Raw genomic sequence first — 18,170 nt, 5'->3', positions numbered from 1 at the left:
TTATTTTGGAAGCTAGGATGGAAGGCATTTCTAATAGAAAATATTTAAGCTTCACACAGCTCTGGGAATAATTTCATTAAGTTGCCATGGTTTGGGAATGATGTGGCAGAATGGTATCATGATTTCTTGGGTCTTCAGTGGGTTGATGTAAAACGAGTGTTTTTTTGTTAGATTCCCACAGTTGAGTACAGTGCTGTGCACATATTGCCTGCTAAGTTGCTTCAGTCGCGTCCAAGTCTTTGCAGACCTCATGGACTGACCTGCCAGGCTTCCCCATCCATGGAATTCTCCAGGCAAGAATACTGGACTGGGTTGCCATTTCCTTCTCCAGGGGATCTTCCCGACCCAGGGATCAAACCTGCGTCTCTTATGTCTCTTGCATTAGCAGGCAGGTTCTTTGCCTCTAGCACCACCTGTGCTCAGTAAATATGCATTGAATGAATGAATGAATGAGCATGCTCCAAGACTCTGTCAGGGCTAGGAAAATAGAGGGATGGAATCAAAAGGCAGCACCATGGTGGGAAACCATGAGATTGTGTGAAGGTTATCAGTGCATGTGGAATGAACATATTTTTGTTGCTGTTTTCACTGCATTCCTTACTCTGTGACTTAGGGCTGCTCCCTGGGCTCATTGGTCTGCCCTCCAGAAAAACCTCCATCTTGATTAGATCAAGAAATGTTTTCCTGAAAGTGGTAGACTGTGTGAGATTTAAGGAAACAAAAACAAGCAGAAGTGAAATTGATCCAAATGGAACATTTCCTCTTGCAATGCCCATAATAAAAACTCTTCATTTTCCAAATACATTCAAATATAGGAAACTGAACCAGCTTGACCCCAGAGAATGAAAATCATAATGGCTTCGTAAATGATCTCTGTTACAGGGAGGCAAGTGGTATGGAAGAAATGAACTTGGCAAAATTAGTAGAAAAAGTGGGGAATCAAGAATTAAGGGTATCCGTAGATTAATCATTTTTGCAGTGACTGTCATCTCTCTAACCAAGAAGACTGCTAGATAAGGGAATATTGTTTGGCACTGGCTGCTGTGTTGTTTGTGATAATGAGCACAAACCCCATCTGTAAGGACAACATGATGTTTCATTCTGTAGGATTTTTTTCCCTACATTTGAATCAAACATTGATGAAAGCTCTAGTGCCAGCAGCTGTTCAGAGACAATTTAATTCCAGCTGTGATAATTCACCGTGTCAGACATTGGCTGTTATATGTTGATACAACAGTTCTCCAGATTTGCATTTTTATCAAAAGGAACAAATGTTTTGAACATTTCAGTACAGATGGTATTTAACCATGTACATACTACTTTAACATGTACAAGGTAAACACTGGAAAGTCAATATCTGTAAAAAGTAATTATATAAACTCTAACTGATTAATCTGATATTGGTCATATGGCATAGTTGCAGAAGTCAATGTCTTTTTTTGGTTGCTGCCATACTTGGTTATTTTTATTATCTCAGACAACCAGTGCTTTGATTACTGTTTTCTCTAAGGAATGCTTAACTTTATATTTCATGGATTACCTCTCTTTAAAAGTCATTTAAGGTTTTAGCTTTTTCTTAGTTACATAATATAGTGTTATGGCATTGTTTTATTAGATTATGAAATAGTAATATATTGAATTCTAGGTCAAAATTAATTTCTTTAAAAAATATACTAGAGGGACATATTATATGTCAGATCTCTTTATGCCTTAACAAAAATAAAAATGAAAATCTCCTTAATTTTAACTGCCTAGCAAAAGACATGCTTTATGTTCAAGTTTAAAAAATAATCCTATGTGATGATTTCACTGTACATCTTTTCTTGAGCAAAAAATAAAGCCCAAGTTAACGTTAATACGCTACATTAGAGTATGTGCCTAATTTCCCTATCACTTCATTAAAAGCATTAAAAGTAAATTTATTTGGTTTTTTAACATTTTAATGAGTGCAAACTCATTCAGGAAGACTTTAGGTTTGATGCTGTGAAGTCAAAATTGTGCCTGAAACTGATTCCCTTCCCATAGATATCACCCACTAGATAACACTATGGGGACCAGGATGCTCTGAGTTTGAAATTCACACATTTGCTTTATGTTTTCTGTCTGTGTCATGATTACCCTGACCATTTTTAAAGTACTTTAAATATTTATTGAAATAATATTTCAAGTGTTAATTACAGTGGTAATGAAAACAGCCAAATGCCACATATCAAGAATGAGTGTTTATCCGTATTGTTAATGTGATATGTTAGATTTCATTAAGCAGTAATGGGGTAGCAAATGAGTCACAAATTACAGTTGCATCTGTTACTAGACCACATTAGTGCCAAAATAACAGCAAATGCAGCCATAGGGTTACATTCATTAGCCAGCCACGCTTGTGGCCAATTCATCCTTTGTGTTTGAGAACTCGGGGTACCGCAGTCAGAAACTGACATCTTTGGGGAGTTGTTCTTGGAATCAATATGTCAGAAAATCTAATATTTCACTCTAGCTTTCAAATGTGCAGTTTCTCTCTCATGTTTTGCATCTACTGAGTCTGCGGAGAAACTCAAGATGTTCAGTTGCCCAGCCACAGACACCCATAGCTTGTGACTTCTTTATTTCTGGTGAGATACAAATAGCAGTTGACAGGCTCTATAGACAAGAAATGGGGTGTGTGTGTGTGTGTTTCTCCCCTTGGGTTTGTTTCTATTTTCTTTCAAATGGTTATTAAGTTACATCATCATTGATAGCTTGAAGAAGGATGATTTTCAGCTCTTAATTAGTTTTCTTAACCAATTATAGTAGATTCAAATTATCTTGCACCAATTCATTCTTCAAAAAATGCTATTAATAATAAATGAACTATAATGTTGACCCTCTGAGCTGGAAATAAAAAGTATCTGAGTAACTGCTTCACCCTACCAAAAAGAATATTCTAGACACTGACCCCTCTTCCCACAAAATCGAAGTTCTATTTTAAGAAAGATAGTTAATGGGGTTCAGCAGGCAGCTCTAATTTGTACCCCAACGTCCTATGTGAAAATACTATCTTTAAGGGTCTAAGTAGCACTGAAAAAAGTATCCATTATTTACTTAAGTCTTGAGAAATAACAGTAAGTACTTGAGTGATATCCATGGAATTAGTACATTTCTATCAATACATCTCTATGCTCCTTCTATGGCGTTTTAAAACTGAAGACTGGAAGAGAAGTGTTCCGATAAATACAAATTAAAAATCTTCCTGTAAAAGAAAATTCTTTTTGTTTAAATAAAAGCCCTGGATATATATGCTCTGATGATCCTTATATAAAATGCTTTATTACAAAGAGTAACAACTTCCATAGAATCAGGTATTGCGCTTGGCAATATACCAATAAGGAAATTTAAAAAAGCAAACCATACATTTGGCATCACTTGTTTTATATGTTGTGGCAGAAAGTAAATATGTGTAATGTTCACTTCTGGATTAATGTTGTGTGTGCGCTCCACAAAATCGTCAGCATTTGATGAGCATGTGGATAATGTAAGCGTTTGAGCTGTTTCACTAACATATCAATAAAGTGGCAATTTGTTATATAGCCAAATCTAATGTCGTTGGTGCTCCAACTAACAACAAAGACAGATGTTGCTAATTAAGTACGCATTAAAAAACTGTTAATACTGATACTCCATTAAAACCATATGATAATGAGACTTAAATCTTTAATCAGAATGATCAGCAAAACTTTATATATGGAAATCTGTGTTTAAGATGTTTTCATTTGAGAAATAAATATTTGGTCTATCTGTGTAGTGTTTTCCTGTGACATAGTTCTTTTTCCCCCCAAGGAGAAATAAGATCTAAGAACAGAATATGAAGATATCTATATTTTGTTTCCTTTTAGCAGACATTCCATACACCAAGCCTTGGGGATGAGGAGTTTGAAATACCCCCCATCACGCCGCCTCCAGAGTCGGATCCCGCCCTGGGCATGCCTGATGTCCTTCTGCCCTTTCAAGGCCTCAGCGATCCATTGCCTTCCCAGGGAAGTGAATTCACGCCCCAGTTTCCCCCTCAAAGCCTGGATCTTCCTTCCATAACAATCTCAAGAAATCTCGTGGAACAAGATGGCGTGCTTCATAGCAGTGGGTTGCATATGGTAGGCAGCAAATTTACTGCTTGAAAGGATTTTGCTTATCGTTTGAACTTCACAGGGTAAAGATCCGAGAGCTCATGTTCTGAAACATGCTCATGCCTGTCTACTGGTGGACATGTCTACTGGTGGACATGTCTACTGGTGGACATGCAGATTGTTCCTCCTGGTGCCATTTAAAGGCAGATAGTGGAGCAGTCTCTGGTGTTGGACAAGATGGCATTGACTTGAAAAAGGAGGACTCCACAAGGTCCTCTGGTTTGAATTGATTTTTTAAAGAAGTCTGACTCGTTGGTTTGAAAGCAGCCAATTTTCCCTTGCTTTTGGTTTGACAAAGATATGTCCTTGAGTTGAAAGTTTGCCCAGGAGAGTTTTTAAAAAAGGGAGCCCTTACCAGGGCTCAGGCCTTTTGCATTTGTTGGATTAAAGCGTCATGTTTATGATATATGATTTGCTCCTACCTGAAATGAAATATCAAACTGTGATACAGAGAAAGGGAAAAAGAATAATTGTTTATAACCAGCAGAGGAAAGTATAGAGCGGGTTATTTTGTGAAATATACCTAATTGTGTTATTTATTGTTGTAAACATCAAATAAGGCACTCCAGAGAGCCAAAATTACTAATGCAATAATTTTGGTTCTGTTTTTCTTGGTGTGCAATTATAGTTAGCAATCACCAGAGTAAATCTACTTAAATATTTTAAACTCTTCTGCTGGGGCTGTTTTTTCCCTACCATAGTATATAAGGCATTGGGTGTCTATCTAGGTGAAGTACGAAGCAGACGTTTTAAAACAAGATTAATAGTTTATAGGGCTTTTTTTTTTTTTTTCCTTAAACCCTGATAAAATGAAACAGATGTGTTGGTATAACAAAAAACAAATCCTATTGCTTGTTTACATATTTCTCTGCACATTATGACCATGCCAGTGATGTTTATTGGTTTCATTGTTAATTCCCCAGATAACAGCAGATGATTGCAAAATATGTAGTGGATTAGCAGTGCAAAGATTCAGTGTGCGCTCTGAAATATAAGATTACTTTCCCAAATAGGATTGCAGCAACATAATTTTCTTTGCCTGTGATCTTTTGTGTTTGAGCTGAACATCAGGGTTTTTATTTTTACTTTTTTGTCAGAAAAGAGTGCAAGGAACAGTCGGGAAATGGTCATTAAGTATTCATAAATGTTCCTCGCCATCTCAAATAATTGTTTCCTGTGGACTTTCTTGCATTTCTGTCCCTTTGACACTGGAAGGGAGGGTTCTGTCCTCTGTCTCTCTACAATCAGGCTTGCAATGTTGTGCCTGGAAAATAATAAAAATAAAGAGGGTGTTTAGTTGCCAAGGGAGTTTGCCCAGGGTTCACCATTATTCATAGATGCTCAGCGAGGCTCATTTAAGTTAGGGAAATAGTTAAAAGACCATATAATGCATGCTAAAATGTGTGTTTTATTAAATTGGTAAATATTTATTAATAATATAAGAATCTGCCTTTAAATTAAACATCTGATGAATTACCTTGCCTTAAAGCTATAAAACTGTTATTGCTGCTATAAAAAAGTGTAAAGGAGGCATTTTGACTATGAAATTTCATTTCATGGTCAATTGAATTTACTATATTGGAAAGAACTAAAGATGGAATCATAAAATAATTATGATATTCACATACACTTAAAGAACAATGCTTTCACGGAGTGGCGTTGGGAGAGAGGACTCAATTTTTAATGCTTCTTTTGTAATGTATTGCTAATCACTCACGCAGTTGAATTATTTCATTGATTTTGAAAAGTACAAGTCCTTTAGCTAAGTGCAAACGTTGTCATGGTGTTTACATGGACCTCATCACATTTATTGGTGCCTTTCTGAAGTTTTGCTGAACCTGAATGATATTTATTTTGGCTGGAAACAAACTAATCTTGTTGAAAATTCGAGTAGAATTTCACCTTGAAGAAATGTCATGGGATTTTAAATCACAAATGTTGGAAAAAATAAAATGTACCAGGACAGAATTACGATGAATACAACGTGTCGTTGGCTTTGTTCTATGTACTACCTGACATGTTCACCTATAAACTGGAATTCAGAATCGCCAGAGGCATGGTTAAAAATAGGTTATGTCAAGGTTCTTCTATATTTCCCTCCGGGCACCGAGGTGGCTGGCGACATCGTAATGCTCCACGGCAGCTCCTCGGAGATTTCCCTCAGGAAGGTCACCAGAAAAATAAGAAATAATACTTTATACATCATGCATTCAGGTTCCCAGTGTGCACTGGCTGTTTCGTACCTTATGCGACTAAGAAGTTTTATTATCCTAATGAGTATGGCTGTCGCTTAAGAATTGCTATGGTAAATTAAGACTATCATGTAGGCAGAAAAGCCAGCTTGTTTGTGTAGTATTGAACCAGCTTTTCTTCAGAGCCTCGTTGGTTTTCCTTTAGAGAGTGACAGTTTGTTACATTACTGATTAACTGCATTTTGTTGGCAACATGTTTATCTTCTTTAAATTTCTGCCATTATATTTAAAAAAACAGAAAGCAGGAACAAAAAAGAAAAGAGGGGGGGATTAAAAAGAGTCTAATGATTAGCATTCCCATTTCAAAGTATGCAAATAATGCCCTGGTATTCAAAAACAAATTGTTGAAAAAATTGAAATCTGATGCATTTGTGACTTCAAAGAACAACCTTGATTTGCTTATTGTGGATATGTGTATTTTCAAACAGGATGTGGTTGGCAAGTCAAAATCAACAGTCGTAGTTTGGTTAAAAATTCTTTTTACCTCTAAGCATTATTGTCAGTTCAGATGATCATCTGGAAATTATTTTAATCTACCAAAGATGGCAATCCTAAAAATCTACAACATGCGCTCCAAAGGGTTTCTTTTTTTTTTTTTTTTAACACCTCTCTATAATCTGCCCAGCCTGCTGAGTAGCATTGACATCAGTAGTACATCAATTTCAGAAAGTGGATTATTTTTACTAGACAGCTATTGTGACATATTGGGTCAGTCATAAATGAAAGATATTCATGCAAGCATGCAATACTTGTAATGAAGTCTCACTCTGACCTTCTGTATGATTGATTCTGTAATTTAGTTTTCTCAGGCAGTGCCTGAAATGAAATGAAATCATGTTGAACAAGTTTTGAATACCCACAGTGCACCAGGAGAAGAAAAATCTGCAGCCCTAGAGGCTTGAGAGAGAGCAGCTGAACGATTTATCTCTATGCTATTATAGCCTTTGCCAGCATTCAACATTTCTTTTTTTTTTTTTTTCTTATTTGGCTTAAGTACTTAATTCTGCAGGTAGCTGTAAATGGGAAAATAAAATGCTGTTCAGATTTAAAATGACAGGACAGGAGTATGTGCAGGGGACTGATAAAATATCTTGAATAGAACTGACCTTTCATGTAGCTGAAAGTTACTGGGGGATTCATCCTCATAATTACCATATAGATTATTTTTATTTCTTTCCTGCAATGAAACATTTCAGAGAGCAGTAGTGCTGATTGAATGAAAATTGAACTTGTTAACATTCTTTTCAGCTTAGCCTGTTGTACATAACAGAAGGTTAGCTTTGATGAATTTCAAAATTCTCTTTGATATCCAAGAAACAGACAGTAAAATAATTGTCTCTAGTCTGATATTTTAGATGCCCCCCCAAAGAGAATTTATAAAACACACTGATAATTCACATACTTTTTCTTTGTACATTATATTTCATGTTTGAAGGACCAACGTTTTCTGTTTGATATTTGCTTTGGACCTAATTGTGACAGCATATATTTATAGAAAATACTCCTGGTGCTCTGGTAATATCAAACATAGTATTAGAAAATTGAAAATGATGGAAGTAAGGGAGGTAAATTTGAGTATGGTAGTCTCTGTACCTGTTAAAGAAAGAGAATAAGAGAGGGAAAAAAAAAAGTCCTATAGAAGATATGCACACAGAGAAGAAAAAGTAGCAGCTTTTAAAATATTCGTAAAGCTCTTAAGACATAATCCAGGCAGACATCATTTTTGATCAGAAAAATCGAAGTGTATCAAAATAATTCTAAAATTACCAGGCTTATTTTAGAAAATTTTATTTTTCATATCGTCATTTAGTATGGGTCTAATTCTGGATTATTTTTATTTTCACAAAATAACTTTCATGCCATTTTTGTACTTTCCAAAATCTTAAAAGAGAAATAGCCCACTTTCAATTAATACATTGTTTTAGCAATGTTGCTTAATGTGTTACAGATAAAACAGTTATTTCATGGGTCATTAATGTGTTTAATGCGTGGAACGTTCTATTAAAACAAGCCCTTAGTATTGTTATGGACATGTTCATTGCTATTGTCAATAGAAGCGGCAGAGCTAAATTCCGCTGGACGATCACCATTTAGCCATTGGAGGGGGCCAACAATTTCTCATACAAATTGAACGATCACGTCAATAATGTTTATTTTTGGTCAAGTATAGTTGAAACATTTTCTTATGGTAAGTTAACAGTAGAAAAGGCATGTCTTACATAAGCAAAATGACTCACTTTGAATGCAGTGGGACCCATCTCTTAAAAGTCCAACTTATAAAATTGAAACCATATTAACTCTAGCACACATTTACTGAGCACCTACTAAGTGCTACATATTCTTAATCATTAGAGACTGATCACTTATAAATTGAGTTTTTGGTTAGCAGTGTCTCTTCCATGTAATACCAAAAATGCAGAGTCTGATGACTGCTTCATAGAGGCATGTTGTTCGGAGTCAACTTTAATTTAGCTGTTACTACACCTTGACAATTGTCTGCTCAAAATACCAAGGCCACAGACATTTTACAAGCTGCCTTTCTTGGTAGAGCAAATAGCCTTTTACCATGCATAGCTCTACGTACCTCCTGAGCCTGAACATCGGAGTGTTCTCTTTAAGACTGAGTTACCTTTAGGATCATGTTTTTGTTTTTAAAGGGATCATGTATTGAAGGAGGGGAATGTTCCAAATTTCTGCTAAACCCAATTAGCTGTTGTGAAGGGCAACCTGTGATGACTTGGCTGGTTTATCACATTCAAAGAAACATGTTATTAAAAAGTTAGCCTATGATTTATTTCCCTGTGTCTCATTTGAACATATAATCTACAGTTATAAGCTTTTATAGCATTGGCAGTACTTCCCTGTGGGTTAGGGACAGTAGACAGACCATTTTACGCATTTTTATTTATGTATTTATTTTAGTTTTGGTCGCACTGAGTCCTTGTTGCAGCTCATGGGCTTTCTCTAGTTTCGCAGAGAGCAGGGTCTGCTCTCTATTTGAGGTGTGCAGGCTTCTCATTGCAGTGGCTTCGCTTGTCCTGGAGCGTGGGCTCTAGGGTGTGTGGACTTCCGTAGTTTCAGCGCATGGGCTTAGCTGCCCTGTGGCATGTGGGATCTTCCCACACCCGGGATTGAACTGGACTTGGCTTGCATTGCAGCGTGGATTCTTAACCACTGAACCACCAGTGTGTGTGCGCGTGCTCAGTCGTGTCCGACTGTGACCCCATGGACTGGAGCCCACCAGGCTCCTCTGTCCATGAGATTTCCCAGGCAAGAATACTGGAATGGGTTGCCATTTCCTCCTCCAGGGGATCTTCCTGATCCAGGGATCGAACTCACGACTTCTCCATCTCCTGCATTGGCAGGCGGCTTCTTTACCACTGCACCATCTGAGAGGCTCCCTGGACCACCGGGAAGGCTCTCAAACAACTTTTGGAGGGATGAGAGTCACTCCTGTACTGTTGCCTCACTTTCTTGTGTTCACAGCCCTTGTTGTCCTTAGGAGACAGCCTTCTTTGCTTGTTTAAGGCCTGTCCTCACCTCCTTGCCTGACTCTTTTGCTACTAGTTCATCCTGAGACCTAGAAGCGTCTGCGCTGAAACACACGAGGCTCTCAATAAATATTTTGTTGAATACATGAATGAATGAAAGGATCATGAGAGAATATTTATTGGTTATTAAGAGTGTACATTGAATACTAAATAAAAATGGAGGGGAAGGGGATTTAAAACATCAACAGCTGTAAAAATAGAATTAATCTTTAAAATTTTAATTTAGGATCAAATAAAATCAATATAGAGCTGACTGCTTGGTAAAACAAAGGGAGTTAGAGGGTGTATGAGAAAATACCATTGTTTTATCATAAACTCTTAAAATTTTTATTTTGCTGAGAAGCTATTAATTATCTTTGGGGAAGACTGTTTTTCACAAAACTTTCAAGTGTAGGTATGTTTGATTATAACCCTGAGAGTAGTTATTAAGTAAAAATTATCTATTTCAGTGTAGATATTTTGATGAATATAAAGTTTATGGTATGTAGGTCTGTAATTATCATTGGTATGCATCTGGCACAACTTTATTTGTTTGAGGTTCTATTTGGGTTAGGAATACATTAGTTATGCCTAAGTATCAATTAATTGCTTACCTGCAAATAAAATTTTAACATTGCTCTAGAATATAAATAATTGAGCTTAAAATTATTGGATTTCCTATTTGTAGTTCTCTGATATTTATAAATACAAAGCAATTTTTATTACTGATAATTGTTTAATTGGTCCATTTCTTAAGAAATATTGATTAAAATAACACATTGTGAAAATTTATTTAGTCACACTCGCTAATATGTTTGGGCTGTTTGCTTCTTAATTAGATGTTCTCCTTTATTATGAAATCGTAAGGTTGAATTGTTACAGAGAATATTGTTTGTAAATGCAGATGGTAGATGCTTTAAATACATTTGCATCTTGGATTTTTAAAATTCCTTTTGATAAAATCCTTTGGCGTACTTTCAAAGATGGAAGTAAGCACCAATGTACTGAGTAATGGTTGATAGAATAATGTGTGGTACTTAAAATTATAAAATCTATTTGAATATCTTTTACTTTGTAAAAGAAACAAGAAAGCAATACAGGAGGATCTGTGATTATGTATCACCAAGCATGTATCACAGAGATAAATGTCAGGCATGGGAAGGAAAGAGAAATGTACTCAGAGAGGACTTTGTGGAAGGACTGGTCCTTGTCCTGAAAGTAGGAGTGGAAACAATGTGAATGTGTAAAGGAAGTAGAATTTTCTTGGCTATGGTAGTAAGAACAAACTGTTTCCATTCCCCTCCCCATCCCCTCAAACCCCAGGTATCTTCTAGGAAGTACGGACATGGTAATATGAGATCGTGATTTACACAGTAGGGACATTTTTCAACTTTTCATCCTCTTTCAGTCTTGATTAAATCAAGGAGGCAGTCTCAGTTTGAGGCTAATTAGTCTTTCACATCTCTCTTTCATCCTTTTTCAAAAGGAGAAAGCAGAACTTTGGCCCCAAATCTTAGGTAGATCCCCATATTTAGATGGACTGTGTTGTTATTTGCTTTACTTAGTATTTACCTGGCATTGCAACAATCGTGGTGATTCCAGTTTCTAATTTATGCTAGCGAGCTAAAGTTTCCTTTTTAATATAAAATTATTCAGATTTTTAGCCATTTGCTCCAATGATTAATGTTCATTAATAGAATGGATTTCAGGCAATTGAAGAAAACAAGGAACCGCTACCCAAAACATCCATTCCTTGGTTTCCTTTTTAAAAAACAAACGACAAAGAGGCTCTTTCATCAGGTGGAAAGAGGAGCGAGTCTCAGCTAAGCACTCTGCCCATGAAGACATAGACAAACCATCAAGGCATCATTGCCCAAAGACTTTGTCAAATGGTATTTATAGGCAAGTAGAAGGCAGTGTGCTTCCTGTTCGAAGTCTGTGACCTGCCCATTCTGAATAATCTTCTCTGGTTGCAAATGCTTGAGTACTCTTCAAATCATGCTACCATATCCCACTCCTGGGCATATACCTGGAGAAAATGAAAATTCAAAAAGATACATGCACCCCATGTTCCTTGCAGCATTATTTACAGTAGCCAGGACATGGAAGCATGTCCATCAACAGAGGAACGGCTGAAGAAGATGTTATACATGTATACAATGAGATACTACTCAGCCATAAAAAGGAACAAAATTGTGCCATTTGTAGAGATGTGGATGGACCTAGAAACTGTCATACAGAGTGAAGTCAGAAAGAGAAAGACAAATATCTTATATTAACACATATGTGTGGAATCTAGAAAAATAGTATAGATGAGCTTATTTGCAAAGCAGAAATAGGGACACAGACATAGAGAACAAATGTATGGATACCAAGGAGGGGAGGGAGTGTGTGGGATGGATTGGGATTGACATATATACACTATTATATACAAAATAGATAACTAATGAGAATCACAAAACATAAAATAAAGGAGCCTGGGCTTTTAGGAGCTATCATATATATTTTATTGATTTACAGTTTAATTTTTATTAGAAAATTAAAATTTATGGCTTCCCTGATAGCTCAGTTGGTAAAGAATCCACCTGTAATTCAGGAGACCCTGGTTCAATTCCTGGGCTGGGAAGATCCACTGGAGAAGGGATAGGCTACCCATTCCAATATTCTTGGGCTTCCCTTGTGGCTCCTCTGGTAAAGAATCTGCCTGCAATGTGGGAGACATGGGTTTGATCCCTGGGTTGGGAAGATCCCCTGGAGAAGGGAAAGTCTACCCACTCCAGTATTTTGACCTAGAGAATTCCATGGACTGTATAGTCCATGCGGTAGCAAAGAATTGGACACAAGTGGGAGTCTTTCACTTCACTTTTTATTAGAAAGTAAATTAAAAATTGCTTCATTCTACAAAAAATAAAAAAGTTCATACCAATTAAAAAAATAAGTTGAGGTGTTAGGCTCTTTATACTATTTATAATTAAATCCAAGTTGTCCACAATCATGGGTTGCCCATCAAGTACAATCAGTTAATATTTATTGGGATGAATGATGTCATTAAATAGGTACAAGCTTTTAAACTTTCAATGGCTCCTTTCTCCATTGTGAATAAAACCCAGAATGGACTATAGACCCATTACTTATGGCCATTACTTGTTCTCCAGCTTCACAGCAAGCCTTGCTTTTCCTGGGCAGTAACACGGACCTCTTCTTATCCATCATGTGCTTCCTTAGGGCTTCCTAAGTGTCACTGGTGGTAAAGAACCTGCCTGCCAATGCAGGAGATTCAAGAGACACGGGTTTGATCCCTGAGTCGGGAAGATCCCCTGGAGTAGGGCATGGAAACCCACTCCAGCATTCTTGCCTGGAGAATCCTTTGGACAGAGGAGCCTGGTGGGCTGTAGTCCATAGGGTCACAAAGAGTCAGATGCGACTTAGCGAGCACACACACACATGTGCTCCCTTATGCCACGGGACTTTGACATGTTCTTCTTCTCTGCATACAATGCTTTTCCCTCTTTTCTAGCTCTGTTAGCTTCCACTCATCCTTTGCAACTCAACCCAGTGGGTCACCTCTGCGGGGGAGCATCCCCCAGTTTTCCCACCTCACCTGATTTGGCTCATCCCCATCTTTCCCAAACCCACTGCACTTCGCTGTTCGCCTTGCCTAACCCGCTCCCGCCTTTCCTGGCCTCCTCATTTCTCAAGCATGACAAGCCTTCTCCCATCTCAGACTTTGCACATGCTCTTCCCTCTGGCTGGAACATACTTTCTTCCCATTTCCTGATGGACTTCTTCTTACTCTTCAGGTATCAGCTCAAAAGTCACCTTCGAGAGGCCTTTCCTACTAACCGAATCAAATATAGCTACCCTCTCCTGAATAAAATTTTTTTTTTTTTGCATAGCCTTTTTATTTTTCCAAAGCCTTTTTATTTTTCCACAATATTTATCACAGTTTGAATCTTTTTTATGCACATATGTTCTGTTTTTACAGACAGAACCTAATTTTGGACACCCAGTTCTCTTCCCCCACAAGAAGATGATTTCTGTTATATTTCTCTAATAAAATCTCTAATAAAATCTAATAAAATCTCTAATAAAATTTCTCTAATAAAATTTTCAAATGGGGCATTGCAGATTTTGTCCATCAGGGAATTTTGCTGTGTCTGGAGACAGTTGAATGTCACAGCTTGGTGGGGAGGGGAGGTTACTGGCACCCAGTGGATAGAGACCAGAGATGCTATTAAGCATTTACAATGCTCAAGATGCATTGCAAGCAAAGGATTTGATGCGTCTGCCCGACAAAGAATTATCCAGTCCAAAATGTCAATACTGCTGAGGTTGACAAACTCTTATCTAATATTATCAGTTAGAAGACAAAGTGAGATAAGAAGGAAGAAGGAGTTGCTTTCCAATGATGAACAATTTAGGAAACGATACAAGTGAACTCTCCATATAAAACATAATTGTATGAAGAGTCAAAAAGGCTACCGGCATTCAGTCCTTCTTGTTGGATGTGATAATAGAATCTCTTATAACCCAGTAGTTGCTTTGTCTTTCAGTGATCATTGGTAAATCTTTCAATGCTTAATGTTAATAAGCAAGATTAATGATTTACAAAGACACATTAAATTTCTTAGGGCTATATCCCTGGTTATACATTTCCATCTCATGTCATTGGTGGTGGTGGTGGTGGTGGTGGGTTAGTTGCTAATTCACGTCTGACTCTTTTGCGACCCCATGGACTGTAGCCCACCAGACTCCTCTGTCCATTGGACTTCCCAGGCAAAAATACTGGAGTGAGTTGCCGTTTCTTTCTCCAGGGGATCTTCCCAACCCAGGAATCAAACCCGCATCTCCTGCATTGCAGGCAGATTCTTTACTGACTGAACCATCAGGGAAGCCCTGTAGTATCATTACTACTAGGAAAAGTGGTGAGCTGTTTTGGAGGAATATAGATGAATTATTCTTGCCTACACTTTTTTATAGTATTAATAAATTCATTAGTCCATTCTAAATTCTGTCTAAATAGAGTCATGTTTAAAAGAATCACATGGTAATTTTCTAGTTTTGAAAGATATGAGCATTGGTATACTGGCGTCGCTGGCCTGCCACATCGTACGTGCTCAATAAATACTTTTCAACTGAGCTGACATCTTTTTCTTCTTAAGTGGAAATCCTAAAATCACAGGAGGTTTTTTTTTAAGGTTACTTTTTGAAATAGAAAATGATTGGAGCTGTTAAGGATCACCAGGTTCCCCAAGGAGGTTGTTAATAATTGGTGACCCTAAAGGAACTTGATTCTCTAAAGAGATACTTTCACCATTAATCTTCTTATACTATAATCCTCACACGTAGGAAGTTATTATCAGATAACAATGGACCATGGTAGATGCTAGCACATTTGGTTGCATTGATTATGTGGTTCACAGGTTACCTGACAATATTTTAGAGGTCCTTGGTGTATGGTCCTGTGGGAGATAAGAAAGGTGGGCCAGCATTTTTTGGATTTGAAGACCACATGGATGGCTCTAAGTTTTGGCAAGATTGTGGCCCCACCACCACCAGTATGCTTCAGGAGTGGTTTTCACACTGTCCCCAATTCAGAAACCACCCCCCCTTTTTTCTTTTAGTGAAATGAGTCTCAATTTATATAAAACAAATACAAATGGAGCTGCTTTTGTTAAAGGAGGGTGGTGATGGCACAGAGTTCAGAGCCCTTTCATCTCCCACTCTGTCAGTACACGCTGCCAGCAGTGGTGGCACCATGGCGCCTCTGTTGTGTCCTTGTTCAGTTGCTAAGTCACGTCTGACTCTTTCGCCACCCCATGGACTGTAGCCCGCCAGGCTCCTCTGTCCATGGGACTTAGAGAACAGTTTCTCCATCAACCAGTCACCCCAGCTACCTCTGTGGCTTAGGGGATCCTTCTTATCCAAGCATAGGTACAATAGTATCTAACTCAGGAAGTTATTTAGAGGACTGGATTGGAAAGTGCACACTAAGCTTAGCACAGGTCCCAGATCCGAAGAAACACACAGTTGATGTTCCTTGTTCATGAACCTTGGCTGTTTGTCAACAGGAACTCTTAGGCAACTAGGTCCATCATAAATGCATAAATGGCAGGTGGAGTTCAGGAAGAGTGGACAAAGCCAAAAATCTAACCCCATGGCCTTCTGTGTGACCATGAGATTCCTCTGAAATACTGTACATCTGGGATGCACCTGTCAAGTATCTATACCTGCTGATGTTCATGGGCATGGGAGTAAAGAAAGCAAAGTGGCTTCTTGGTTAATGAGAAGGCTGTGTAAATTATATCCTCATATTTTGTGGCCATGCCAGTTAACTGATTATTTACCATTGGAATTAAAATACTCTGGAGTTGCCTGCAGATATTTTAAAATAGTTAGATTTAAAGAAGTCTGAAAGGATCTTTGAAAAGCCTCTGAAAGATATATTTGGAGACTAAAGTTAAGAAAAAGATAGCATAATTCCCAGTTGTGGCGGGCTGAAAAACATCAGTAAGCAATGGTGGAACTTTAAAAGAACATGGAAGAGTGGACTGTCTCCTCAGATTTTTGAAGAGAAATAGCTAAATGTGTGAAGAGTGCCAAGAAAAGGAAATTAAGACACACTGATAACGTGAAATCCACTTTTGTGATGCCAGACTGTAGAAGGACTCCTACAAGGAGAATGTAGTATTTTCAGAGTGTCTTGTTAGTGAGACAAAAAGAGTTGGGGTTGCTCTGAAATGTGGAGCTCCTTTTTCCAGGATTCCATAGGAATTTGATAACTCAAAAATTATTAATGGAAAATATGTATCTTTTCTATTAAACTCTGACAATTAGCCACAGACTCCTTGAGTGTTTTTATCTCTTGGTTTTAGATTTTCCTAACTATAGTGTTTGAGTTTCTGTTTGTTTCTTTCGTGTTTTTGTGAATGGGACAAGTTAAGATGCTCCCCTCCTTACCCCTCCAATCCAGTATGATGTAACTACTGTTTACACTTTTTTAAAATATTTATTTATTTGGTTGCCTCCAGGCTTAGTTACAGTGTATGGGATCTTCCTTTGCTGCAGACAGGCTTCTCTCTAGTTGTGATGCAACTATGTGGAATCTTAGTTCCCCGACCAGGGATCAAACCTGCATCCCCTGCATTGGAAGGTGGATTCTTATCTACTGGATCACCGCAGAAGTCCCTAAACTTAAAAAACAAACAAACAAACAAACAAAAAAGAGGGGCTATACTCCATAACTGTTTTGCAACCTGGTTTTTCACTTGCTGCTGCTGCTGCTGCTAAGTCGCTTCAGTCATGTCTGACTCTGTGTGACCCTATAGGCGGTAGCCCACCAGTCTCCCCCATCCCTAGGATTCTCCAGGCAACCCACTGGAGTGGGTTGCCATTTCCTTCTCCAATGCATGAAAGTGAAAAATGAAAGTGAAGTTGCTGAGACTTGTCCGACTCTTAGCAACCCCATGGACTGCGGCCTACCAGGCTCCTCCATCCATGGGATCTTCCAGGCAAGAGTACTGGAGTGGGGTGCCATCACCTTCTCCATTTCACTTGCTAGATCTTGCATATCATTCTAGATTAGTGGCTCTCTAGTACTGGAAGCAAGTTTGCCCTCCATGGGGCAATATCTGGAGACATTTTTGATTGTCATGACTGGTGAAGGAAAGGAGGCTGCTATTGGCATCTCCACGTTTGATTCCTGGGTCGGGAAGATCCCCTGGAGAAGGGAATGGCAACCAACTCCAGTATTCTTGCCTGGAGAATTCCATGGACAGAGGAGCCTGGTGGGCTACAGTTCAAGTGGTCACAAAGAGTTGGATACGACTGAGCAACTAACACACACACACAGGGAGAGACCAGGGTTACTGTTAACAACCTACAATGCAAAGGACAGCCACCACAGCAAAGAATTATCTGGTCCAGAATGTCATTAGAGCCAAAATGAAGACACTCTTCTCTAGGTCAATACACATAAATCTAATTCATTATTTTAAAAAGCTTCATAATACTTTGTAGCATGATCGATCATAATTTATTCAACTAGTTTCCTATTGATAGCTCTTGGCTTCTGAATTAGTGGCATTATAATATTTATAATTCATTTGTTTCTTTAAAGAGCAAAATAAGCTTTATGAGAAATATTGAAAAGAAGAATTCATAGGGTTATGTATAAAATTAGATTCTGGGTCACTGTGAGTCAAGAGAATTTGGTTTCAAGAAAATCGCAG

General features: G+C 38.0%; 1 protein-coding gene across 2 annotated transcripts in view; it reads left to right on the top strand.

Moving 5' to 3' along the window:
* Positions 1–18,170, top strand: part of TOX3 (TOX high mobility group box family member 3) — a 121,453-nt gene that overhangs the window by 88,275 nt on the left and 15,008 nt on the right. The window contains exon 3 of one of the 2 annotated variants that reach the window (XM_061387180.1): positions 3,873–4,124. In XM_061387180.1, the coding sequence (XP_061243164.1) occupies positions 3,873–4,124 (252 nt within the window). Of the gene's footprint in view, positions 1–3,869; positions 4,125–18,170 lie in introns of both variants that reach the window. The other variant, XM_061387178.1, reaches the window with a different exon arrangement.

Source organism: Bos javanicus, chromosome 18, assembly GCF_032452875.1.
Source record: "Bos javanicus breed banteng chromosome 18, ARS-OSU_banteng_1.0, whole genome shotgun sequence".
Classification (NCBI taxonomy): Eukaryota; Metazoa; Chordata; class Mammalia; order Artiodactyla; family Bovidae; genus Bos; species Bos javanicus.
This window is presented reverse-complemented; position numbering and strand designations above follow the sequence as displayed.